This window comes from Lolium rigidum, chromosome 5, assembly GCF_022539505.1.
Source record: "Lolium rigidum isolate FL_2022 chromosome 5, APGP_CSIRO_Lrig_0.1, whole genome shotgun sequence".
NCBI classification, from domain to species: Eukaryota; Viridiplantae; Streptophyta; class Magnoliopsida; order Poales; family Poaceae; genus Lolium; species Lolium rigidum.
In genome coordinates, this window is record NC_061512.1 from 75,945,325 (window position 1) to 75,965,871 (window position 20,547).

General features: G+C 42.2%; 3 protein-coding genes across 3 annotated transcripts; 1 reads left to right on the forward strand and 2 right to left on the reverse strand.

The window, feature by feature from the left end:
• Nucleotides 1-675: 675 nt before the first annotated feature.
• On the reverse strand, nucleotides 676-5,686 carry LOC124654991. The gene is made up of 4 exons (XM_047193962.1): nucleotides 5,620-5,686; nucleotides 5,409-5,488; nucleotides 1,729-1,921; nucleotides 676-1,114 (listed from the first exon to the last, which is right to left on the reverse strand). The coding sequence occupies exons 2-4, from the start codon at nucleotides 5,460-5,462 to the stop codon at nucleotides 984-986; spliced, it is 378 nt and encodes a 125-aa protein (XP_047049918.1). The 5' UTR covers nucleotides 5,463-5,488; nucleotides 5,620-5,686; the 3' UTR covers nucleotides 676-983.
• A 2,830-nt stretch (nucleotides 5,687-8,516) lies between these two features.
• Nucleotides 8,517-12,957, forward strand: LOC124658304 (mitochondrial import inner membrane translocase subunit TIM22-3-like). The gene is made up of 5 exons (XM_047196668.1): nucleotides 8,517-8,830; nucleotides 11,168-11,232; nucleotides 11,334-11,406; nucleotides 11,488-11,541; nucleotides 12,442-12,957. Exons 1-5 carry the CDS (start codon nucleotides 8,578-8,580, stop codon nucleotides 12,672-12,674), a joined length of 678 nt encoding a protein of 225 aa, XP_047052624.1. The 5' UTR covers nucleotides 8,517-8,577; the 3' UTR covers nucleotides 12,675-12,957.
• A 326-nt stretch (nucleotides 12,958-13,283) lies between these two features.
• LOC124658303 (1-acyl-sn-glycerol-3-phosphate acyltransferase PLS1-like) lies at nucleotides 13,284-18,673 on the reverse strand. The gene is made up of 12 exons (XM_047196667.1): nucleotides 18,521-18,673; nucleotides 18,022-18,144; nucleotides 16,968-17,007; nucleotides 16,778-16,851; nucleotides 16,629-16,688; nucleotides 15,928-16,005; nucleotides 15,692-15,850; nucleotides 15,059-15,184; nucleotides 14,790-14,882; nucleotides 14,594-14,677; nucleotides 13,466-13,767; nucleotides 13,284-13,391 (listed from the first exon to the last, which is right to left on the reverse strand). Exons 1-11 carry the CDS (start codon nucleotides 18,599-18,601, stop codon nucleotides 13,561-13,563), a joined length of 1,125 nt encoding a protein of 374 aa, XP_047052623.1. The 5' UTR covers nucleotides 18,602-18,673; the 3' UTR covers nucleotides 13,284-13,391; nucleotides 13,466-13,560.
• Nucleotides 18,674-20,547: the final 1,874 nt, after the last annotated feature.

Below are 20,547 nucleotides of genomic sequence, written 5' to 3' on the forward strand. Positions count from 1 at the left end.
CGTGTATGGGGAAACTGCAACATTGTTGCGCCGAAATTTATTTTCCTTGGCCAAAGAGGCGATGGGTGCAACAACCCTGTGGATGACACGGCTAGCCCACCAATCGTTGCATCACTTTTAGTTACATCTGGCACCCCGCAACATCCCCTGTGTAGTGGGATGAACTCGGGCCGCCGGACACCATAGCTTTAGGGAGCGCGGTTGGGCCAATCAAACGTCCGACACGTCCCAAATCCCTTTAGAGAGGACGGGACAGAAAATGCTTGAACTGACTAAATTTCCGTCTCCTCCTTGCCATGAAATATAAGATTAAGATATTGAAATTATACATGGCAGGCATGGCTCCATTTCGCCCCTGCACGGCAACACCATCAATATTTGAACGAACATGAAAAATTAGAATGGTCCTACACAAGAATGAATAACGGGCACAAAAACTGGGAGCTTGGTTTAGCTAAAGCTCCAAATAAGCAAGGAACTGCTCAGCAAGATTTTGCAGCAGCCACCTCTGGGGATTATTATCCTGTGGACTCGTCTCGCACAGGAAACCCATGGCCTACGTGTAGACCTAATATGGTTTGTTGTACTCGCATAAATAAACACATACATAATGTAACATGTTTTGTGCCACAAACATATCATATTGATGTTCTGGCCAGCATAGGAAAAAAGAGATATCAGCGATTTCAGCACACTGAAGATCTACTGCCCTAGGCCATTCTTGAGCTAAGAACAACTCAAGCTGATTCGAAAGATCCCCAGCACAATATATGCATCCATTTTGGCTAACATCAGGTCACTTGTACTATTACAAACTATATAATAGGATGAAAAACGAATACAAAACAAGGATAGAGAGATGAGTTGTGGAGTATGCTCCTACAGCTTTCAGATCATTGAGGATCAGGCACGGGTGCAGTGCCGTATGGTGTTGGAACTCGGGGGGATAGCACGACTCGGTGATCCGATGCAACCGGCGAGCATCAAGGTTCCAGCTTCAGGGACACGACTCGGGACTGCCGGCTCCGCTTTGCCGCCCTCACAAACACCACCGAGAGGCACGATGGTGCCCACCATGGCCTCCGGACTTCTTGCTCCCCTTTTAGGCAGGCGACTGGATTGAATTAGCAATAGTCAGACAGTAGTTCATTGTTTCGACAGACAGCCAACTGAGCACAATGTTCATCTTTGAATAAGGAAGAATACAACATATCTAGGTATCCGAATCATGTTTAATTCAATTGTGTTGCTGATTTACACCCAAAAAAAGATGCTGAAACAGAACACATTTATATGTTAGCATCATAAACTTGCCTCAAAAAAATATTTGATGATAAAGCTAAATAGCTAATAGAACAGCAAGCAAATCGTTGGCCACAAGTTGGCAACTGCACTGTGCGACACAACAGTTTTAGACAAGACACTTCTAGGATTTCAAATAGCATGGAGAGGCCATCCACCTATCGAGCTTTGAGCTCAAAAAGAAAAGACCAATGAACTTCAACACTTTGAGTGACTTGTATTTTTGCACTTATAGTATTTTGCTAAAAAAATAGCTAGCATCCGTGAAAGGAAAAGAGGACTTCATAACGGTTGACTGCATGGCGCATCTCACAATCAAATGAAAACTAAATATCAAAATATGAAGGAACAAAATACTGAACCAGTTATTACGGTAGCAGAGATGATTTCTAGATGCTTTCGAAGAAGAAACGGGAATATCCAAACCTTTAATACGCCTCAACTCTTTGCATAATGTGATAAAATCTCCCCATTTCATATGGCACCGCCTAATAAACCGCAAAATCTGCTCGGTAGTAAACATCGACAAGCTCTCAAGGTACTCTCCATTGACACCATTTTCTTCAAACACTTGTCTGTAGCCACCAAGATTTATCTCTTCAAGCCACAATCCAACATCCTGAAAGAGAACAATAACCTTATTAGGTGAATAGCACTATAGCCTTTAGCTTTTGCATCTAACACTAGCTGTCACTGGTTCCAAATAGTCAGAAGATAAATTAGTAGTGGTCCTTTAAAAAGAGAAAAAATAAAGCATACATAGAAATTGTGAATTCACCGATAATTTATAAGCATAACTGGAGCACTCCCTTTAGTCCCAACACCTCAGTGCTGGATTCAGGGAAGAGAGAGAGGCAGTCAAGAAGCGATTTGGCAGGGAGCTCGGTGATTTTTCTCTTGTTTTGGCGCTGCTAGTGGGTTTGTTCAGAAGTCGTCGCCTAATCGTCGCCTAAACGGCGTCTAGTCGTCCGGTCGCACTGGAGAGGACGACTGGGAGCGACGCCCAGAAAATTTGAGTTAGGCACGCGCCTAGGGAAAAAAGGCGACGCCCCGCTCGCTTGGGCGTCGTCACGGGCTGTTCGGTCGCTCGCCCAGGGCAGTTGGCGGGACCAATTGGGAGGGAATCGGGAAAATTGGCGCGTAACAGAGAGGGGGAAAGGTAAATTGAGCGGGAGAGAGAGGGAATCAAGTCAATCGACCAGAGACTTGAAGAGAATCGAGCGGGAGACAGAGAAAGCCGGAGGCACATCGGGTGGGAAATAGGGAAGCGGAGCTGTGCCGCCGCCACCACCAAGCCAAGGCGCTAAGCATCTTCGTCCGCTCCACCTCCGGTAAGCCTCATTCCTCTGCTTTTCTCCTCCGCCTCCCTCTCGTGTGCCGCTCTGCTCCTCTCCTCTACAGCTCTGCTTCTCTCCTCTGCGGTTCTTCCTGTGCTCTTTTGCCAGACCTCCTCCACCAATATTCTCTATTTTTCTTTACTCTCATATTGCAGTAGGTGGTCACCTCCTCCGATGGATCCTGCAGCTGTCGGGGCATATGACAACCCAGCTTTGCAGTATGCTTTCTGGCCAGATTCAGGGAGGAAGGATAACCTCTGCTGTATGTTGTGCGGTCAGAAAGTCAAAGCTGGAGTTGGAAGATTAGTGCGGCACCTTGCTGGAGGTTCCAGTGATGTGAAGGAGTGTCCCGAGTCAACCACAGAGATTAAGAAGGAGATGAGAAGCTACTTAGATGGAAGGAAGTTCAAAGCCATAGAGCGAGTTATTGATGCGGAAGATGCAGCTGAAGTTCAAAGACATCGTTCTATCATCTACACAATATGACTTCAGGCTTAGGGATGTGTGTTAGAGTTATGTCAACAACTACTAATTGTATTAGTTTGTGGTATATATGTTGTTAAATCTTCCAATTTGCTGCCATATGAGGAATATTTTCATATTTCCAGTCATATTATATATTATTTATTATTATTACGCCCAACGCCCAGTTGTCGCCTAATCGGCGACATGTCGACATGTCGACTCAACTCTTCGAGCTCGACTCGACTCAACTCAACGACTTCCGAACAAAGGCTAGTGGCGCTTCACGGTTTGGTTGGGCAAACTGGTTTCCTCTATCCTCGTCACTGTTTTCGTTGGGTCAGACAAGAAGTGATTTTTTTCATGAGTTAAGGGCATGGCCAACGCATAGCTCCAACTAACTGCCTCACATGTCATGTAGGCTTGGATCGTCAAAAGTGTAGCCTTGCAGTGTGTCAGTACTTCTTCTGCAGGAGGCGGCCGCTCCATATAAAAGAGTGGTCCTGCTATCGCGGCTGAGAGAGAGATGGATGAGCTAGCTCTGACCGGCGTTCATCTTTTTCTGTCAGATTATGCATGGTGGGTTGCTGCTCCCGTTGGGATAAAAAGTTCAGTGTTAATGCTTGACCTTGTTTTTTTCCATGGGGCGGTAGGAAGTGGTAGCTTCCGTTGCTCGTGCCCTAAGGGAAATAAGTTCTAGGATGACAACTAAACTTGAGTTCAGGAACGAAAAGTGAACTTTCTTCTTGTGACATCACATATCTTAGTTTCAGAAAACTTCCCAGCACAGCTACTTCGCCAACTAAAGCTAGCTTTCCTTGCCATGCTAAACCATCTCCTAGTAAAATAATTGCAATAGTGCTTGTAGTTGGCAAAATGATAGTGTATATAGTGTATGAATAGCCAAATATTGCTAGGAATTTCCACGCTGAACTTGACTAAAGAGCCAATTTTTCACTTGATATTGCCGGCTGTCCAGAAAATAGAAGCCCCTTATAGGTGCCAAAATAAATGAGCACTGAATGAGGGCAATCTTTTTCCAAAATCCAAACAATCGTTGTGATTTAACAAAGAACATCGCAATAGAGCCAAAAAGTAGAATAAGCCCACTAAATTCTTCCAAAGCACCTATGGTCCACTTCACCCAAGTAAATACCAGACCAATCCAAGTGTCGAGTACAACCGAAGCCTGGTGAAGAACCAGCACGGGATAAACACAGGACAGACTAAAATAAGGCCTAATTATAACCCAATCTCGTGCTTGCTCAAGCCCAGCCTCGAGTCTTGGGTAATGTTTCAGGAGGGATGTTATACTTATGGTTGGGTGAGTATCACTTTGTCAACTGCTACTGAAGCAGGCCAAGTTCAAAACCTTAGATGCGAAGATATAATGGGGAACCAAATATCACTCTCGCCACATGACTGACCATACCCCCTCACTATGGTACTTTATCTTTTTTTTTGCAGGGTATGGTACTTTTATCTGAGAATATGTCATGCCATATGAAAAGGTGTAGCTAGGTACTCGCGAATATTTATTTATTTGCATAAAGTTGAGTGCACACCATGATCAACCATCACACTAAATCATCAAATAAACCATAGAGTTCAATTGACTGGGCAGTACTTTTTTAACCATTGAGTGGAGTAGCAAACAATACTTGAGTTGTAATATGCTTGGACTTGGTTGTTGGTAGACCAAAGCTTGAGCCTAGATCATTTATTTTCCTTGACAGGGATAACTGCGGGCTTGGATCGCAGGTTGGTCTCTAAGGAGCTCAAGACAGAATGGTAGCACTACAGTATCTACAATTGAATTAATATTCTTTTGTTTATCTGGACATACTAGTTCAACATAAAAGATATTTTAGTGGTTTCTTATGCACACATGTTAATTTCGCAATTCACTAATCCTTACAAATGAAAGTACAGAGCAATAGAAGAACTGAAGTCTGCATAATCAGCTTGCAGTCCATAGAATGAAAGGAACAGCAGCATATTCACGCGCGCGCACAAACAAAATCCGCGAAGTATTGTACAAGGGGCTAATACGATTGAATCGTTAGCAAGAGCACCGCTGCAGAGTGCTAAAACAAAAATACACTTGACTTTCACCCCCCAAAAAATCAACATTCAAGTAAGAGCAGAAACAGAATAGGAAAACCACCGAACACTAGAGATTAGCAAGAACACTGCTGCAGAGTGCACAAACAAAAATACACTGACTTTCACCCAAAAAAAAATCAGCACTCAAGTAGTAAAAGTAGAAACAGAATAGGAAAGCCACCGAACACTAGAGATAAGCACCTCGACAGTCCAGATGAAGAAATCCAGCGGCTCCGGGGACCGCCCACGGCTCATCTCCCTCCTCCCGGCAGCCACCGCCCCTGCAAGAAGACCCAACCAAGGGCTCAGGGCCAGATCTAGACGGCGTGCCGCCGGGTGCGCACCGGCACACCCAAATTGCGCGGAAGCTAGTTTGGGACTATGTCCTCACTGAGTGACCAGAATCACATACCGGGAAAAAGAAATCAATGCCCGGGACTGCCGACGGGGTGGGGACGGCAGCGACGCGACGGGAGTGGTCGATGGCGGCGAGACGGGCGTGGGAGGCGGAGGGTGAGGCGTCGGTGGTGAAAGCGAAGCTGCGGCGCGACGGGGGGCGGCGGTGGACTGGAGTGGAGGTTGCAGGGTCGGATTGGAGCTTGGTAGGGTAGAGTGTGGGAGAGGAAGGGATCGGGAGGAAGGGGAAAGCTACGGGAGTGTGGAGTGGAGAGGAAAAGTCAGCTGCTGCCGCGGAGGAGATGGACGCTGACGGTTGAGATCGTTTGGCTGGCATGATTGGTGGTAGATGGACGGTACTGATTTATTGGTTGCATCAAAAGGGGGAAAATAAATCTAGAGAGGATTGTCGATCTGTTCTGAAGTCGATTGATGTCGGCCTAGTCTCCATCTGAAAAGGAAAAAAAAAAGGCTTGATAAGTCTCTCTTTTAAGAGTGGGCTGAAGCCAATCGTCCAGCTGTCCATTAATCTGAAGTGGTCCCCTTTTAGAGATTTTTCTTTGACAATTTGGCATTAGAGAATTATTGGCATTATTGAAATGTAAAAGGAAACTCAAGAAAAGTTGTTGTTGATTTGATTGAAGTTGAGTGATGCTTGTAAATTTGCCTGGGTTGACGAGTTTGTTTTTAGGTTCGGTTTGTGGTTGATTTTATACATGGCGGTAAAAAAAATGTTAACTGAGTAAACATTACGTAGATAAAATCTTGTCAAGTAAGTTGGATTATCTGGACTGGACTGGGTGTTTCTGCACCGGGTGCATATGCACCCTTTATTTGAAATGCATTTTAAATATATTCACAAATGTTAAAAAATACAAATAAAAATGTCTCGTGTATATCTTGATATGTTACATGCTTATGAAGTTGTTTCAGCAAAAACCAATATGTTTTCTGCCATGTGTAAAAAACACAAAAAATTGTGATAAAATAATCTATTTCTCGAGACATTATTTGTCTTTTTTTACAAAGGGTACAAAAATTGTCGATTTTATGTGAAACTTTACATGCACACATAAAACATGTCCCTGTACATGCGAATTTTTTTCCCTATTTATTTTATAGTTTTTAAAATATGTTCACCTGGGATCAGTTTTGGTTTTCCGCATCTGGATTATCATACTTATATACACATCCCTCCTTTTGTGAAGTATGCATGTGTTCCATTTGCTTTAAAGAATATTATACACACGATACCTCTAAAGTTCACTAATGCAGTTTGGGTAAATTTCACCAAGAAGGATGAAACTCCACAGAAACACTGAACCCACCGCCTTCTCCTTTGCATAATCCCACTCAAGTGTGATATCTGGATCACCCTGCCATTTCTCCATCCCATCCCACCACACGCAACATGTTCTTATATGTTTGCAACATCACCCAACACTTCTTTTACCGCGGTGTGCAAATAGCAAATGTAAACATCTCATCATTTCAGAAACGCCATTGTGGAAATTTGTGTGGATGCATCAAATTCCTATTTGGTCGCACCAAAACTCCGAGAAGAGCCATTGCACATATGCAACATGGAAGAAAACATTTGGAACACCACGAAAGAACAATTGCAACATGGACAAGAATTTATACCTAACACCCAGAGTCATCGCAACATATCGTCTTTGTGTTCATATGAAAACACATACAAGGTTCCAACGTGTCAAAAGAATATATGCAACCTTCAAAACATATATCACAAAGCTCCGCTTTGAAGTAATAACATCACCGTCTCGACCTCATAATCCAGCGCGCCAGAGCCATATGCGGTGAACTTGAACCCATTCCCCTTGATTTTGGAGGATAGTGCAGTGACCTTGATGGGTGATCATAGAAATTGGGTCAACCGATCGAATAACACATGTGCAACATGGAGGAAGGAGACGACTAGATGAAGGAGTCAATCGAGGGGAGGCTACATTATTTCATCTAGCGGCAGCTGTAGAAGCTTGAAGCAGAGGAGTTGCCTCTAACATCCTAGTGCAGCCCTAACTATGGTTGTTAGGGCATGTACAATGGTAGAGAAGGCATACCTTCCCCATACCGCCACATCATCCAGAGATGACAATAGATATAAGTCATACAATGTTTTAATGGTAATCAATTAAAATTGGTAGGAAATTATGTTGGTAAGGGAAGACATGTCGTACAATGGAGAAAATGCCTTCCCTTATTTTCCAAGAGATGATCTCTTAGCTAAGGGTAGACAACATTATCTCCCTTCATTCTCCCTCCTCCAACTAAGCAAAAAACTGACGTGGCACCTCTAAAAGAAACTAACGTCACCCCATTGTACATGCCCTTAGCTACTCATATTATGAGAACTAATCTACTCCATGTTCGTTTTTGTGGTGGAACTTGCATATCCGGTTCCAATCTTGAACTTGACATGGGTGATTGCCTTTTCTTGGAGTCTAGTTTAAGAGTAGATGTTTCTATTATTTAAAATTAGTTTTTAACATATTTCAAAATGTTTAAAAATCTGATAAAAAATGTCGCACATATACCTTAACGTTCTATGTGCTTGCAAAGTCATTTCACAAAAAAACGATATTGTTTCTGTTGTGTGTAAACAATACAAAATCCAACTTTTTTTAATACATAGGACACAAAAAGTATCTGTTTTTCACAAAAAATAGCGTGTACACCTAAGATATCGACATGTTTGCGTGAAGATTTTATTTGGTTTAAAATAATATTTTAAAGTGTTTTTGGAGTGGCAGGAGGCATTTTCATGTGGAAGTAAAAGTGTATGTAGAGTATTTCTGAAAAGGAAAAGCCGCACGGGAAGAGAGGAAACCGGCCACGCGACGCAAGCACGGTAAGACTGAAATTTACGAATGCACAGTCCCACTGCACCCGTGACGAGGCGCTGCTGCTAAGAACAGACGCGAACGGCAGTGAGCACGAGAGGCGGCCAGCCATGGCGAGCGGCAAACCGAGGCCGGACGACAATTACTCCTCCGACGGCGGCGACACCACCGACGCCGACTCCTCCGACGAGTCCCCGCAGCCGCCGCGGAAGGGCCTTCGCGCCAACCCCATCCTGACGCGCCTCTCCGTGTCGCGGAACCCGAGCCCGCTCTCCGCCGCCACCGCGGCGCCCGGGGTCTGCCTCCTGCGCTTCGCCTGGGAGTCGGCCGCCGGATCCCTCGTCGGCGCCGTCGTCGGATACGGTAACGCCCCCGTCCCTCCCCCTCCACCTCCTCGTTCCGGTCGATGCGCGCGTTAGGGTTAGGGCTCTGCGATGTAGGCTTCTCGTAATTCGATAAGGATTCTGACGGGCCGGTGATCAGATTAGATTCCATTTGTGCGTCCGTCTCCGTACAATTGAAGTCTTAGGCTTTTAGCGATTGTTCTCACGGTCTTTATTTAGTGTTATTTCTAAAGCAGTGGACTATGGCTTCTCTTTGTTAGATTTGTGCTGTACTCTGCCAGTATTGTGAGGACATTTAGGAGATTGGGTTCAAGGGAGACCCGCATATTGCACTTTCGGTTTGATGCATTTTATTACAACAATTCTCCGGATAGCTGGATAGGTAAACATCTAGCAATTAAATTTATGTGACAGTGGCACCATGCTATGGAGAAAATGATAGATGGATTTTATTTTATACTAATTGCGAGTATTTATTCCTCATGAAAGATCACACGCTTATCGAATTCATTGGGCTCAGGGACGGACCTGCCATAGTTGACCCCAGTGACTGTTGGAAGCTCTTCACTAATTAGTACTAAGTGCTAATATTTTGTATAATGTGGCACCATTGAAGAGCTGACCCCAGCAAGATTTTTTCCTAGCTTCGTCCCTGATTAGGCTAATGGCAGGAAATGGAAAAAAATGAGTGTAGCTGGAAGCTGTAGTGTGTCTCAGAACATCATGCACTTGTCGCATTCTTTGAGCTAATTCCGCCGAATGAAAATTTGTTCCAGAAAGAAACATGTACAAGCTTTCTCAGAAATTGCGGCAGAAGCTTTTTGGCTCATACTAACACACCCAGCTTGAAAATTTACTGTTTGTTCCATGTTGCGTTCATAGAACATGTTAAAGACTAAGAACTAGAGGTGAAGCAACTCACAAAGAATTAATGGAGTCACTCACCTAGTTCCCTACTTGGTTGCTAACCTGTTACCACGGTTTTAGCACAGACAACTCTGTTACTTAGACATATGAGATTAATTGGTAGACTAGGTGCTCGCTGTCTCATGCGGGGCCTTTCTTAGTGAAGGAGGCCTGCAGGGAGTCTGCGGGCGTCTGTTATCATGCTAAGAGCATGTCTAACAGACCCCTTAAAAGGCCCAACCCCGTAAAATAACGTCGATATACGGGGTAGAGCTCTACCCGGCCGTCTAGCAGACCCCGTAAATCAGGCCCCGTCTCGAATTTTTACAGTTTTGGCTACGGGTGGCTTTTCGCCCCTTACTTGTGCGGGGTGGGAGGGGGAATACAGGGCCAACCCCTCACCCGTGGCGGGCTGAAATTTCAGCAGATAGCAACTACTCCTGCGCATGACCTCGCCGGAATCCGGCCAAATTCCAGCGAGCTGCGGTCGAGGGTGGCGGCACGGGGGCTAGAAACGGCGGCGCCCGAGACTGGGGCGGCGGCAGCGCGGCAGGGCAGCGCGTGGGCCGGAGCGGGCTACCAGGTGTGGCCATGGCGGGCGTTCGGAGCGGGCGCGGCCGGCGTGGGGGCGGCCGGAGTGGGAGAGGGCGCAGCCGGAGCGGGCGCGGCCGGCCGTGGCTCGCGCATGGGGGGCGGGGGCGGACGGCCTTGGCGAGCGGGCGGGTGCGGGCAGGCGCGGCGGCGGGGGGCGGCCGGGGCAGGGGCTGGGCAGGGGCTGGAGCTAGAGGAGGAAGAAGGGGGGGGGGGGGAATCTAATTTGGCATATTTTGGGAATATTCTTTTTTACAGTTTAGGTATACGGGGTCTGCTAGCTCGTCCGAGTTTTCGGCCGACGAAAAGTGAATACAGGGCCCTCTACTGGCGTTTTAAGGGGCGAAAATATACGGGGCCTGTTAGACATGCTCTAAGTTGCTTGACTTGTTGCATGGGTGTGGCTTGACTACCCATATAATTTTTGTATGAATAAACCCCTTGCTGGCTTGGTGCACCCCACCACTCAGACAACCAGGCTGAGGCCCAATTGTCCAATGAAATTCCACCTTAATTTTTGGATAACAAAATAGCCTAGGCAGAACCCTGATAAAATTCTCATTTCCTTGATCTACATTGTTGTCGTTACTGCTTTTGAATGTAACAGTGTAGATCTGCTTATGGAATACGTTAGTTGTTCATGGATTTTAAGGTTAATGTTTCTCCTGAAGGTTATGCAAATCATTTCAATCATTTGATGCCATCTGCAAATTACAATTACTTTAGCTTTGTATGTTTACTGTCCACAATAGTTTTGTTTGGCATGTGTTCTGTCGGCTGCCCTGCTGCGTGTCATATTTTTGGTCAAAACACAAATATAGTCTCTTTGTTATGTTGAAGATATCTGGTAATTTTTCAGGAAAAGGTTTGGTTACTGCAAAGGGGTTTAAAGGCTCGTTTGCTGATGCCGCGTCTTCTGCTAAGGTAATAATGCCCATTTCTTTGTTGGATACCCATGTTAATTTCATTTGCAATGGATATTTCTTTGGTGGCCATCATGTTGAGAGTTTCGTCTCTTGCTCTAGATATTTGCTGTTCTTGCTGGCGTCCAAAGTTTGGTTTCTTGCTCTTTGAGACAGCTACGTGGAAAAGATGATGGTCTGTCCCCCACCACCCCTAAGAATTTATAGTTCGCTTTTACCTTATTTGTAATCCTTACGGCGTATCTTCTGTCTTCAGTTATTAATGCAGGAGTTGCAGGTTGTTGCACTGGTCTTGCTTTGAGTTTTCCAGGTAACGCCTAAGCAAACAATGCAAATAATAGCTGCTAGCTATTTTAATTTACACCTTGTTCTTGGATACACTGCCATATGATAATATTATGCAACCAAAAGTGTTGCTCATCTATGGACTAGGATACACTTTCTCGTCCCAGTTTAGGCACCGTTCAATGTATTTTAAAAATAGAAATCAGATAAATCTGTCTGTACTTAAGGTCAATGCGTATAAAAACCTTACTTTCTGTGAACCTCAGTGGTTGGCTACAAACTTGTGCTACTGCCATGGTGGTTGCTGAAGATGGGAGTGGTTTTGTCAACACATGTGACCTAGTTTGTGGTTAGGTGTTGGGCATTAGTGGCAGGTTTTACGATTATCAGGCTTCAAAATTGTTCATTTTGAATTTTCCTTCAGTTACTCATGTAACCTCTCTGTGGTTTATCTCGCTTTATTGTTGATGATTTCTTAATTAGTTTGGTGTTGATGGCATACATGAAATATTTGCTTACCTTTACCATTTTACTATGATGTCTTTATTTGTTTTCTTGGTTTGGTCTCTGAAGATGGAGTTGTTTTATCAACACATGTGGTCTAGTTTGTGGTTAGATGTCTGGCATTAGTCGCAGGTTTTACGATTTATAGGATTCAAAATTGTTCATTTTGATTTTTCTTTCAGTTACTCCTGTAACCTCTTGTGGTTTATCTCTTGCTTTGTTGTTGATTGTTTCTTAATTAGTTTGGTTTTGATGGCATATGTGAAATATTCGCTTAGCTTTACCATTTTACTGTGATGTCTTTATTTGTATTCTTGGTTTAACTTTTTTAGGAAGTGGGGCAGGAGTTAGTGTCTTCGTTCCCCCTCCCCTCCTGTAAAATGAATAAGACTCTCCCTTACTTTCTGCTAATTGTTTGCAGGTGCACCACAAACTCTAATTCAGAGCTGCCTGGCCTTTGGAACTTTCTCATACATCATAGAAAAGCTCAATAAACAGCAACCCGCGCTTGCACTCCCGTCAGCCACTGGCTCAAATGATCTGAAGGCTGGACAGACTGTTCTTCCTCCCTTCACGCTTCATATTCCGCATGATGCGATGGACGGATTCTCGTCGTTTCAAAACATTCTGTCGAAGTTCCGAGAAAACAAGTGAACGACCTGGAGACTGTAGCTTCAATGTTGCACTGTGGGTTGTGGCCATGTAAATGCATCAAGCTGAGCGTTTTGTTTCCTGTTTAGTGTATCACTAAAGATGATTATTCTACCCTTTTGTTGAACAGTTTTGCAAATTGCCCTCCAGAAAAGAAAGCAGCTTAGCTTGTGTTCTACCGGATGAATAACCTTTTCGAACCTGCATAGCAGATTGCCTGAACTTTGTGATAGTCTTTGCTAGTGAATCCTCTTGTATATATATAAGACCCAGTACAGTTTCATCAGGTTTCAGCATCGATACAGCATATAGTGTGACTAAGGACTATCTGAACAGTCTCATAAAAAGCTTCAATAAATTCAAGCATCAATTCTTTCTATTTCCTCCGGATCGGTTTAACAGGCGCGTACACAATTTAAGATAAATTTTGACCGTTGAATTGGTCAATGAAATATAAATTATATATCTACAAAATTTATACCATTAGATTCATATTCAAACAAGGTTTTCAATGATATAATTTTTTGTAACATATATTTTATATTTTATTAACTAAAATAATGGTCAAAGTAATTTCTTGAACTACGTGCGCACCTGTTAAACCGGACCGGATGGAGTATGACAAGACAAATCTTTGCTCGTTCAGTTACAAAGTACATAAACAAGAAAGTAAGTTCACGGTTCTTGCCACACAAAATTCATGTACCTCTTAACGAGTACTCCCTCCGTTCCTTTTTAATTTAGTACAAACTTGTGCTAAATCTGAGTCAATTAAAAAAGAACGGAGGGAGTACAACAATAACAGACCAATATGATGCCTGTGTGTACACATATTCTGAACATAACAAATTGGCAGTTCACCTATAGCCCAAATTTCACACGAGAGCTCTCAATCTCTCTTCGCTCGATCCCTTGCTGCTTTAGCGGAGCTTGAGCGTTCTGCCTGCGAGAACGTGATGAATACATGCATAACAGCTGTCACCATTGCCAGTCCAGTAGAGAAGATGATGACTCCTTTCCATGTCGACAAGAGTTGGGTCCACTGTAGGAATCTATGAGCACCAAATAGGAGTAGGCATGACCAAGACAGAACCACCTGATCCAATAGCACAAACTAAAGTGAGCTGCAAGAATAAGCTATTTGTAGATGGTAACATGAGTTCTTTTTTCGAAAGAGCATGAGCATATATAGCAAAATAGTACTAAAAGAGTCACACTGATACAGATGCGCCCAATTACCACATGTTTTTATCGAGAGAGAAATAGTCTGTCATGTTGTACTGATGTTGGAAAAACTAATATGTAGCTCAAAACCCAAGAAGTGGCACATGATCGTATTGAGCATATTCCCACTTCTTTTTCTATTCAAAGGCACCAGTCTGCTTCTGTACATGTCAATAGTTTGATACTAACAAGGAAGCTGCTTCTGTACATGTCAATAATTTGATAAAAAGGGAGCATCACATGATATAATGAAAAATATTGCTGCCTTCTCTAGTCGGAGAAGGTTTAGTCTGATACCTCCAAGGTGCTAATGGACCTACAACCTTAAGGGCATATGTAACTGCATTTACTATTTCCGTTTCTTAACATCTGGTCCATTCCACTCTAACTGTCCCTGTCCTCAGAATCTCCGTTCCACAATAATTGTCCATTGAGAGAATCAGCATCTGAATGCAATGTTTATTATCTACACCTAATTTATGCTTTGGAAGAGGCTAAGTGGTTGTAGCATGAAATTTAGCACGTATATGTATGATCATTTCTAGTTAGCTCTTCTTCAGATTTAATTTTTCCTTGGTCTGCAAGCATGGTAGGCTTACAGTTTCACGGTGAAACAGAGAGACTAATAGTTCACCTAATTTTTTTTACAACAAAAGTAAATAATGTTGCACAATGCGGTGTCTCAGTCAGAGTTTTACCACCAAAGATTTCACTGGACGACCAATTGGTATAATTTCCTCATCGAAAGTACCAGTTGCTAAATGCCTGTCCAATAACGCGTCCTGTCATTGGGAAAGAAAAATAGCAATTAGCACATAAGCCAATTCATGGTTTGTTTCAACTGAAATACATTGTATGATCATAATTTCATATAACCGTATTATAGTACTATACCTTCTCTACGAAGATGTCTTTGCACCATTTCGAAACGTCGTCATCCGATTTAGGCATATCGCTCATTGCATGGCGCTTTATGCGGACATGAACCTATAATAAACATGGTTGGAATGCCGAAGGCACCAAATTAAAATCTTCAGGCTAATCTGGCGGGCTCTCCAAAGCAATTCATGTAGCAATTTTTTCAATTATAAATATTTTCAAAAAAAGAGTGGCTAGAGTTTGGCTAGTAAATATCTGCAGATTGCAAAAAATAGAATACTTACAACTGATGATTGTCCCTGAAGAATACGCAACATTGTTGGTTTTGGCGAATCTTCTGGAATAATCACTGTTGTATCGTAGATAGCTGGGACAAAGTCACGCATAATACTTACAGCTGATACAAATCCCTAGATTTTAGAAATGAAAAAGAGTTGTTAGAACAACAACGCTTTCATGATAAACAAAGTAATAACGTGGAGATAACATTTGGACAAAGTGTACATGTAGGCTGCTGAATTCTGACCAAATATTTGTTCTGAGTACAAATGCATCACAGCGTCAGAGTACCAAATATTTGTTCTGACAAAGTGTACATGTAGGCTGCTGAATTCTGACCACAGGAATGGAATTCAGGATTTGTCTTACCATACTAAAAGGAGTCCATGTAGGTTGCGGTAACACATAACCACAGGTTTTGATTTTTTTCAGAAAAATCACAGGTTTCTGTTTAATATAATACTCCCTCCGTCTGAAAATAAGTGACTCGACTTTTTCTAGATATGGATGTATCTACACTATCTAGAAAAAGCCGAGTCACTACTTATTTTAGGACAGGAGTTACAACTCAGCCTAACTAACTCATTGAGTATTCTACAGACTACTACATTTCAGATCGGAAGAAACAAATCAAATACCTTTGTTCGCGGAATCAACACATTTCTAGGTGCTGTCAAACCCTGAGAGACTGCATATTCTTGAGCTGCTAAAAGTTTTGCTGGAGTAAATCTTGTACCCTCGACAAAAAGGGCAAGCCAAAATGATCTGGGGAAGTCTTTCAACCTTTGAAGACCCGACTGCATTTAAAAGTATACTGATCATTAATTTACTATGAACCACAAGACACCCTAGTATTAGGTAAGGTAGAAAATACTTTAAGTGTTTTTTCATCCTTTGCCCAGCTTCTCTCCAAAAAAAGGTATTCTGCAAACCACATGGACCAACCAATAACCTGCCATAGTTGATAGTTGATCAGGATAAGACACAATAAACGAATAATTTCTACAAGCAAACACGAGTGCAGTCCATTCTAGATAATGGCTCTTCAATTTTCCATAAAAAAACATGGATGCTACACAGACCATAGAGGTCTTGCCAGTCTGATACAGAGAGATGTTATTACGTCTGTACCAGCTGTCAGCCAACTTTGTTTACCGCTCAATCGACCTGTGCCTGTTTGCTGGCGCTCTAAAGTTTTACAAGGAAATAACATACTGTATATCCTGCAATTTTGGTCGCTCTTCTTCAATAGTACTTCTGGCTACGACTTCAGCAGTAGAGATGCTCTCTTCTTTTAAGGTCTTACATTCCACTTTGTTGGTCGGGACTTCACAGTAGGTCTTTTTAAGTTTTAACTATTTGCACGACATCATTCTTCTTCCCCACAAGGCCATCAAAACTGATAGCCGAGAGGAAATACTAGATACAGTATTAGTGCCAAGATAACTTTAGCCACAATTCTACATTTGAGTAATCTTTTTTGATTAAGTTCCCTGCCTTGGTCTTTTCAAGATAACTTTCTGTCAAATACATTGGCTTGAATGAAACTAAAATGAGATGAAAGTATGGGCTTACTGGAAGGAACTTTGAAGATTTCTTCATGATAGCTATTGCGCTTCCAAGACACCCTGATCGCTGACCACAAAATCATGGGAAACCCACCATAATGTATTTAGCATTAAGATTACTAATTAAAACTATAATACTTAGAAAGTGATAACAACCTGTGCTAAAATCCATCCAACCAGCCAATCAATGTCACTCCGATGATTGGATATGAGAAGGGCATGCTCTTTGCCTAAGGAATTCTTCAGGTAAGGTCGTATTCAAAACACATCCTTTTCTAAACATGGTCTAAGCGGCTAATGAAATGATATCAGTTCCCATATGGTAATGCTGGAATCAACTCCTTACCCATTAGTTTAAAAGTTTCCGGATCTCCATACAATTTTACCTGCAAAAAAATTTGAATGGATTGATATCAGAGAACTGCTACTTGTGGGATCAACTATTATTTTAAAAGGTCCAAACAACTTAACTACTTAAGATTTGCAAACAAGCACTTAAAAAGTTTGTTCACTCAACTTTTTACAGAAAATTACGTACACGAAAAAATTGCATTGCATTTGCATTATAAAGCACGCAAGCACTTAAAAAAACTGTGGGATTAATAACTGTGTGTTCTAATTGGTGATTGTTGAAGTTAAGATCATACAGATAACTTGCTTTTCATTCTAATGTAACAGTGAGGACAACGTCATAATTCTAATAATTATCTATAAGGCCAAATGAGAAGCCAGGAACAACAGTTCCATTACATGCCACCATTGGGTCATATTCAACACATTCTTGCAATTCAAGTTCTTGTCAAAACAAAAGATTGCATGCACCATGAACATTCCTAACCTGCTTGTACACTGCACTCATATCACATTCTTCTGAATATATCAGCGCTCTTAAAAGTTGGTTAAAACTGACCATCTATTCAGGTTGATTCTATGAATACGAAATTAGCAATGGAAACATATGACCCAGGGCATTCTTAGATGACATCACAAATTTCAATCGACTCAACAAGATGGCTACTTCTGTTTAGACTTGAGCTGCTTTTGAAAAGCATGTTGACTTTAATCATCTGGTATATGCTAACCGAGCTTGGTCTTGATGGGTGATCAACCCAACCAACACAGAACATTCCTTTTTAATAATGGTCATTGCAAAGTGCTACTGTGCTAGGGCCTAGGTGTGCGTTGTCATGCTAGATTGCACTGCGGATCATCCAAAGACACACTTCTAACTTTAGGCAAGTTATTAAAAGCATATTCATCCTAAGGTAATGCGTTGTAGCACAAACGAAGAAGCATATGAATATTACACTTGAATCTAACTTCAGATTTGCTATGCGCAGTGCATTAATTGTGTACAAAGAAGAAAAGGCAGTTGACTTTTTTTGGGTCTAATATTATACCTTAACACCTGCCCACCAGTCGACAAGCCAGATCAGCTGAAGCCACAGCAGCTCAGCCAAGAAGACGTTGATCTGCCGGTACAGTCTCTTCGAGATTGGCCTTATCGTCAAGAACAGTACGGCCTGCAATGTGTTGTAAATATAGCAAGAGACTAAGATGAAAATTGCAGTAAGAATTAACCAATCAAAGAGCAAAATTTTCTGATAACGAGGCCGCGGATCGAACAATCTACCAAAATAAGCAGCTAAACTCAAAATGATAGCATCAGATCGGACTGCAGGAAACCAACGAAACATATTGGTTCTAGGCAAGCGAAGAAGGCAGGGAAGCGCGCGTGATGAAATCGACAATGCGAACATGATACAAGGAAAACATTTACAAACGACAATCGAATCTTTGGTTGCCAACTTGTCCGGATCACCACGCAATCCCTAGAAAGGGTAACAGGGAATTGCAGGGAGAGATTGCTAGAGACGAGGCGCCCGAGAAATTAATTACCTGGACGGTGTTGACGACGAGGCCGGAGAGGAGGAAGAGGAGGCCGAGCGGGAGCAGGACGAGCACGAGGGGAATCGCCATGGCCGCCGCCGCGTCTCCTCTCTCGCCGCGGTGTCACGGGATTACTGGAAAAGCGCGGGGGTTAAGTAGGAAAAGGTGGGTTTATTTCCGTTGCTCGCGGTCGGGCGATGGACACAAAACGCAATATTTCTATTTTCTGTAGGGTGCTAGGCGAAACGCAACAGATTTCAAGCAATCGCTACACTTTCCTTTTGTTCTTATATATTTTTGAAATGTACATTTTCCTTCATTGAGCTTGCACTGCGAGGTGGTCCCAGAGCACTCACGGGTTCATCTTCCCGACACCTCACAGGCTCCCATCTCCTGTTGTTTTCTTCCACGAGCCTATTTGAATTGCATTACTTCTTTCGATTTCGATCCATATTAACTGTCATAAATGTAAATATAGAGCTAGATATATCTATATTAGAGACAATTAAAATAAATCAGAAGGGAGTATTATATTTTAATTTTTTAATGAATCTATTTTTAATATATTTAAAAGGAATTTAGTCTACTAAATGACATTTCAATGGCATGCCTTTCATATTCGTGTTTTCTTAATTCAGAATGCAAAAGGTTTCCTTTTTGGGGGGTAAAAAAGGTTCCAATCAATGGTTGTTGCCACAAACGATTCAGAACAAAAAATTGTTTTTTTTGTGCGTAAAAAAATGTTTTTTTTTCTTTTCATCCCTGGAACTTCTCATGTCTGACACACCCTCCAGTTTGTCTCAAGCCACACTCAGTTTTATTGTTAGTTTCAAGTAAAGATATTTCGGAAAAAATAAAGATGGAAACACCGTTTACCCAAAAGGGGAATGGAGCAAGGTTCAGAGGAAAAGAATGGAAACAACTTTTTCCTATGCAAGTATGAAAAGTTTCTACCTTTTTGTTTTACCCCAAGTGATTTATATGTCTTCTATATTGGTATTTCTTGAGTCCCAGCCCATTACCGAAACACCACCCTACATTGCTCTCACGACTCAACGAATAGGGCTAAGGAGTGCACCACTCTATCGACACAAGTGCTAGGCTGCTAGCACTCGTCCTTTACATGTCTTAGAGCATGTATAATAAGTCCTACTCCCTCCGTCCACAAATAAGTGGACGTGCGGGATTTTCAAGGTAAATTAGTAAAAGGAGAAAAAATTGCATTGGGAAGATGCAACCAACATCACTCTCCTCTTTAATTATTTCATCTCCAATAGGAAGTGCATGTACAAAATTAAGATAACATGTGTTGAATGTTATTGGGTTTGATTTTCGTGCGATGAGAGAGAAACAACTTTTGCTAATTTAAAGTGCATTTGAAACATAGAAGTACACTCTTTCATGGACAAAGATTGAGGCTAGATGTCCACTTATTTGTGGACGGCGGGAGTAGTCAGCTGGCTATAAGGACTAAAATAACATATTTGTGTGTAGTTGGAGAAGAGAGAAGATGAGAAATAATGTAAGTGAGCTCTTATGTAAGAGCTAGTTCTAGCACGTGCTCCTAGGCAAGTTGTGTGAATAAAAGGTGTGTCATCCATTGAGAAAGTAATACATTCTTATAGCTAGCTATTGTACTTATTGACTACATGTTGGCTATAGATGACATGGCATCTTGCTTATAGCCAACAACCGGGTATACTATTGGAGTAGCTCTTAGAGCAATTCCAATAATGTAGCCAACTGCTCGCTATAAGCCAAGTGACATGTTATTTATAGCCAATTTAGAGTCAACATATACAATAGTGAGCTATAAAAATGTAGTACTTTATCAATGTATGGCTAATATTTCACTCTCACAAATTGACTAGGAGCACGTGCTAGAGCTGACTCTTGCATAAGAGCTCACTCTCCTTCTCTCTCCTTCTCTCTCTCATCCAACTAAGCAATAATATACTATTTTAATCATTATAGCCAGTTGATTAGGACTTATTGTACTTGCTCTTATGACTCTTTGCTCTATAATTTTTGTGAAA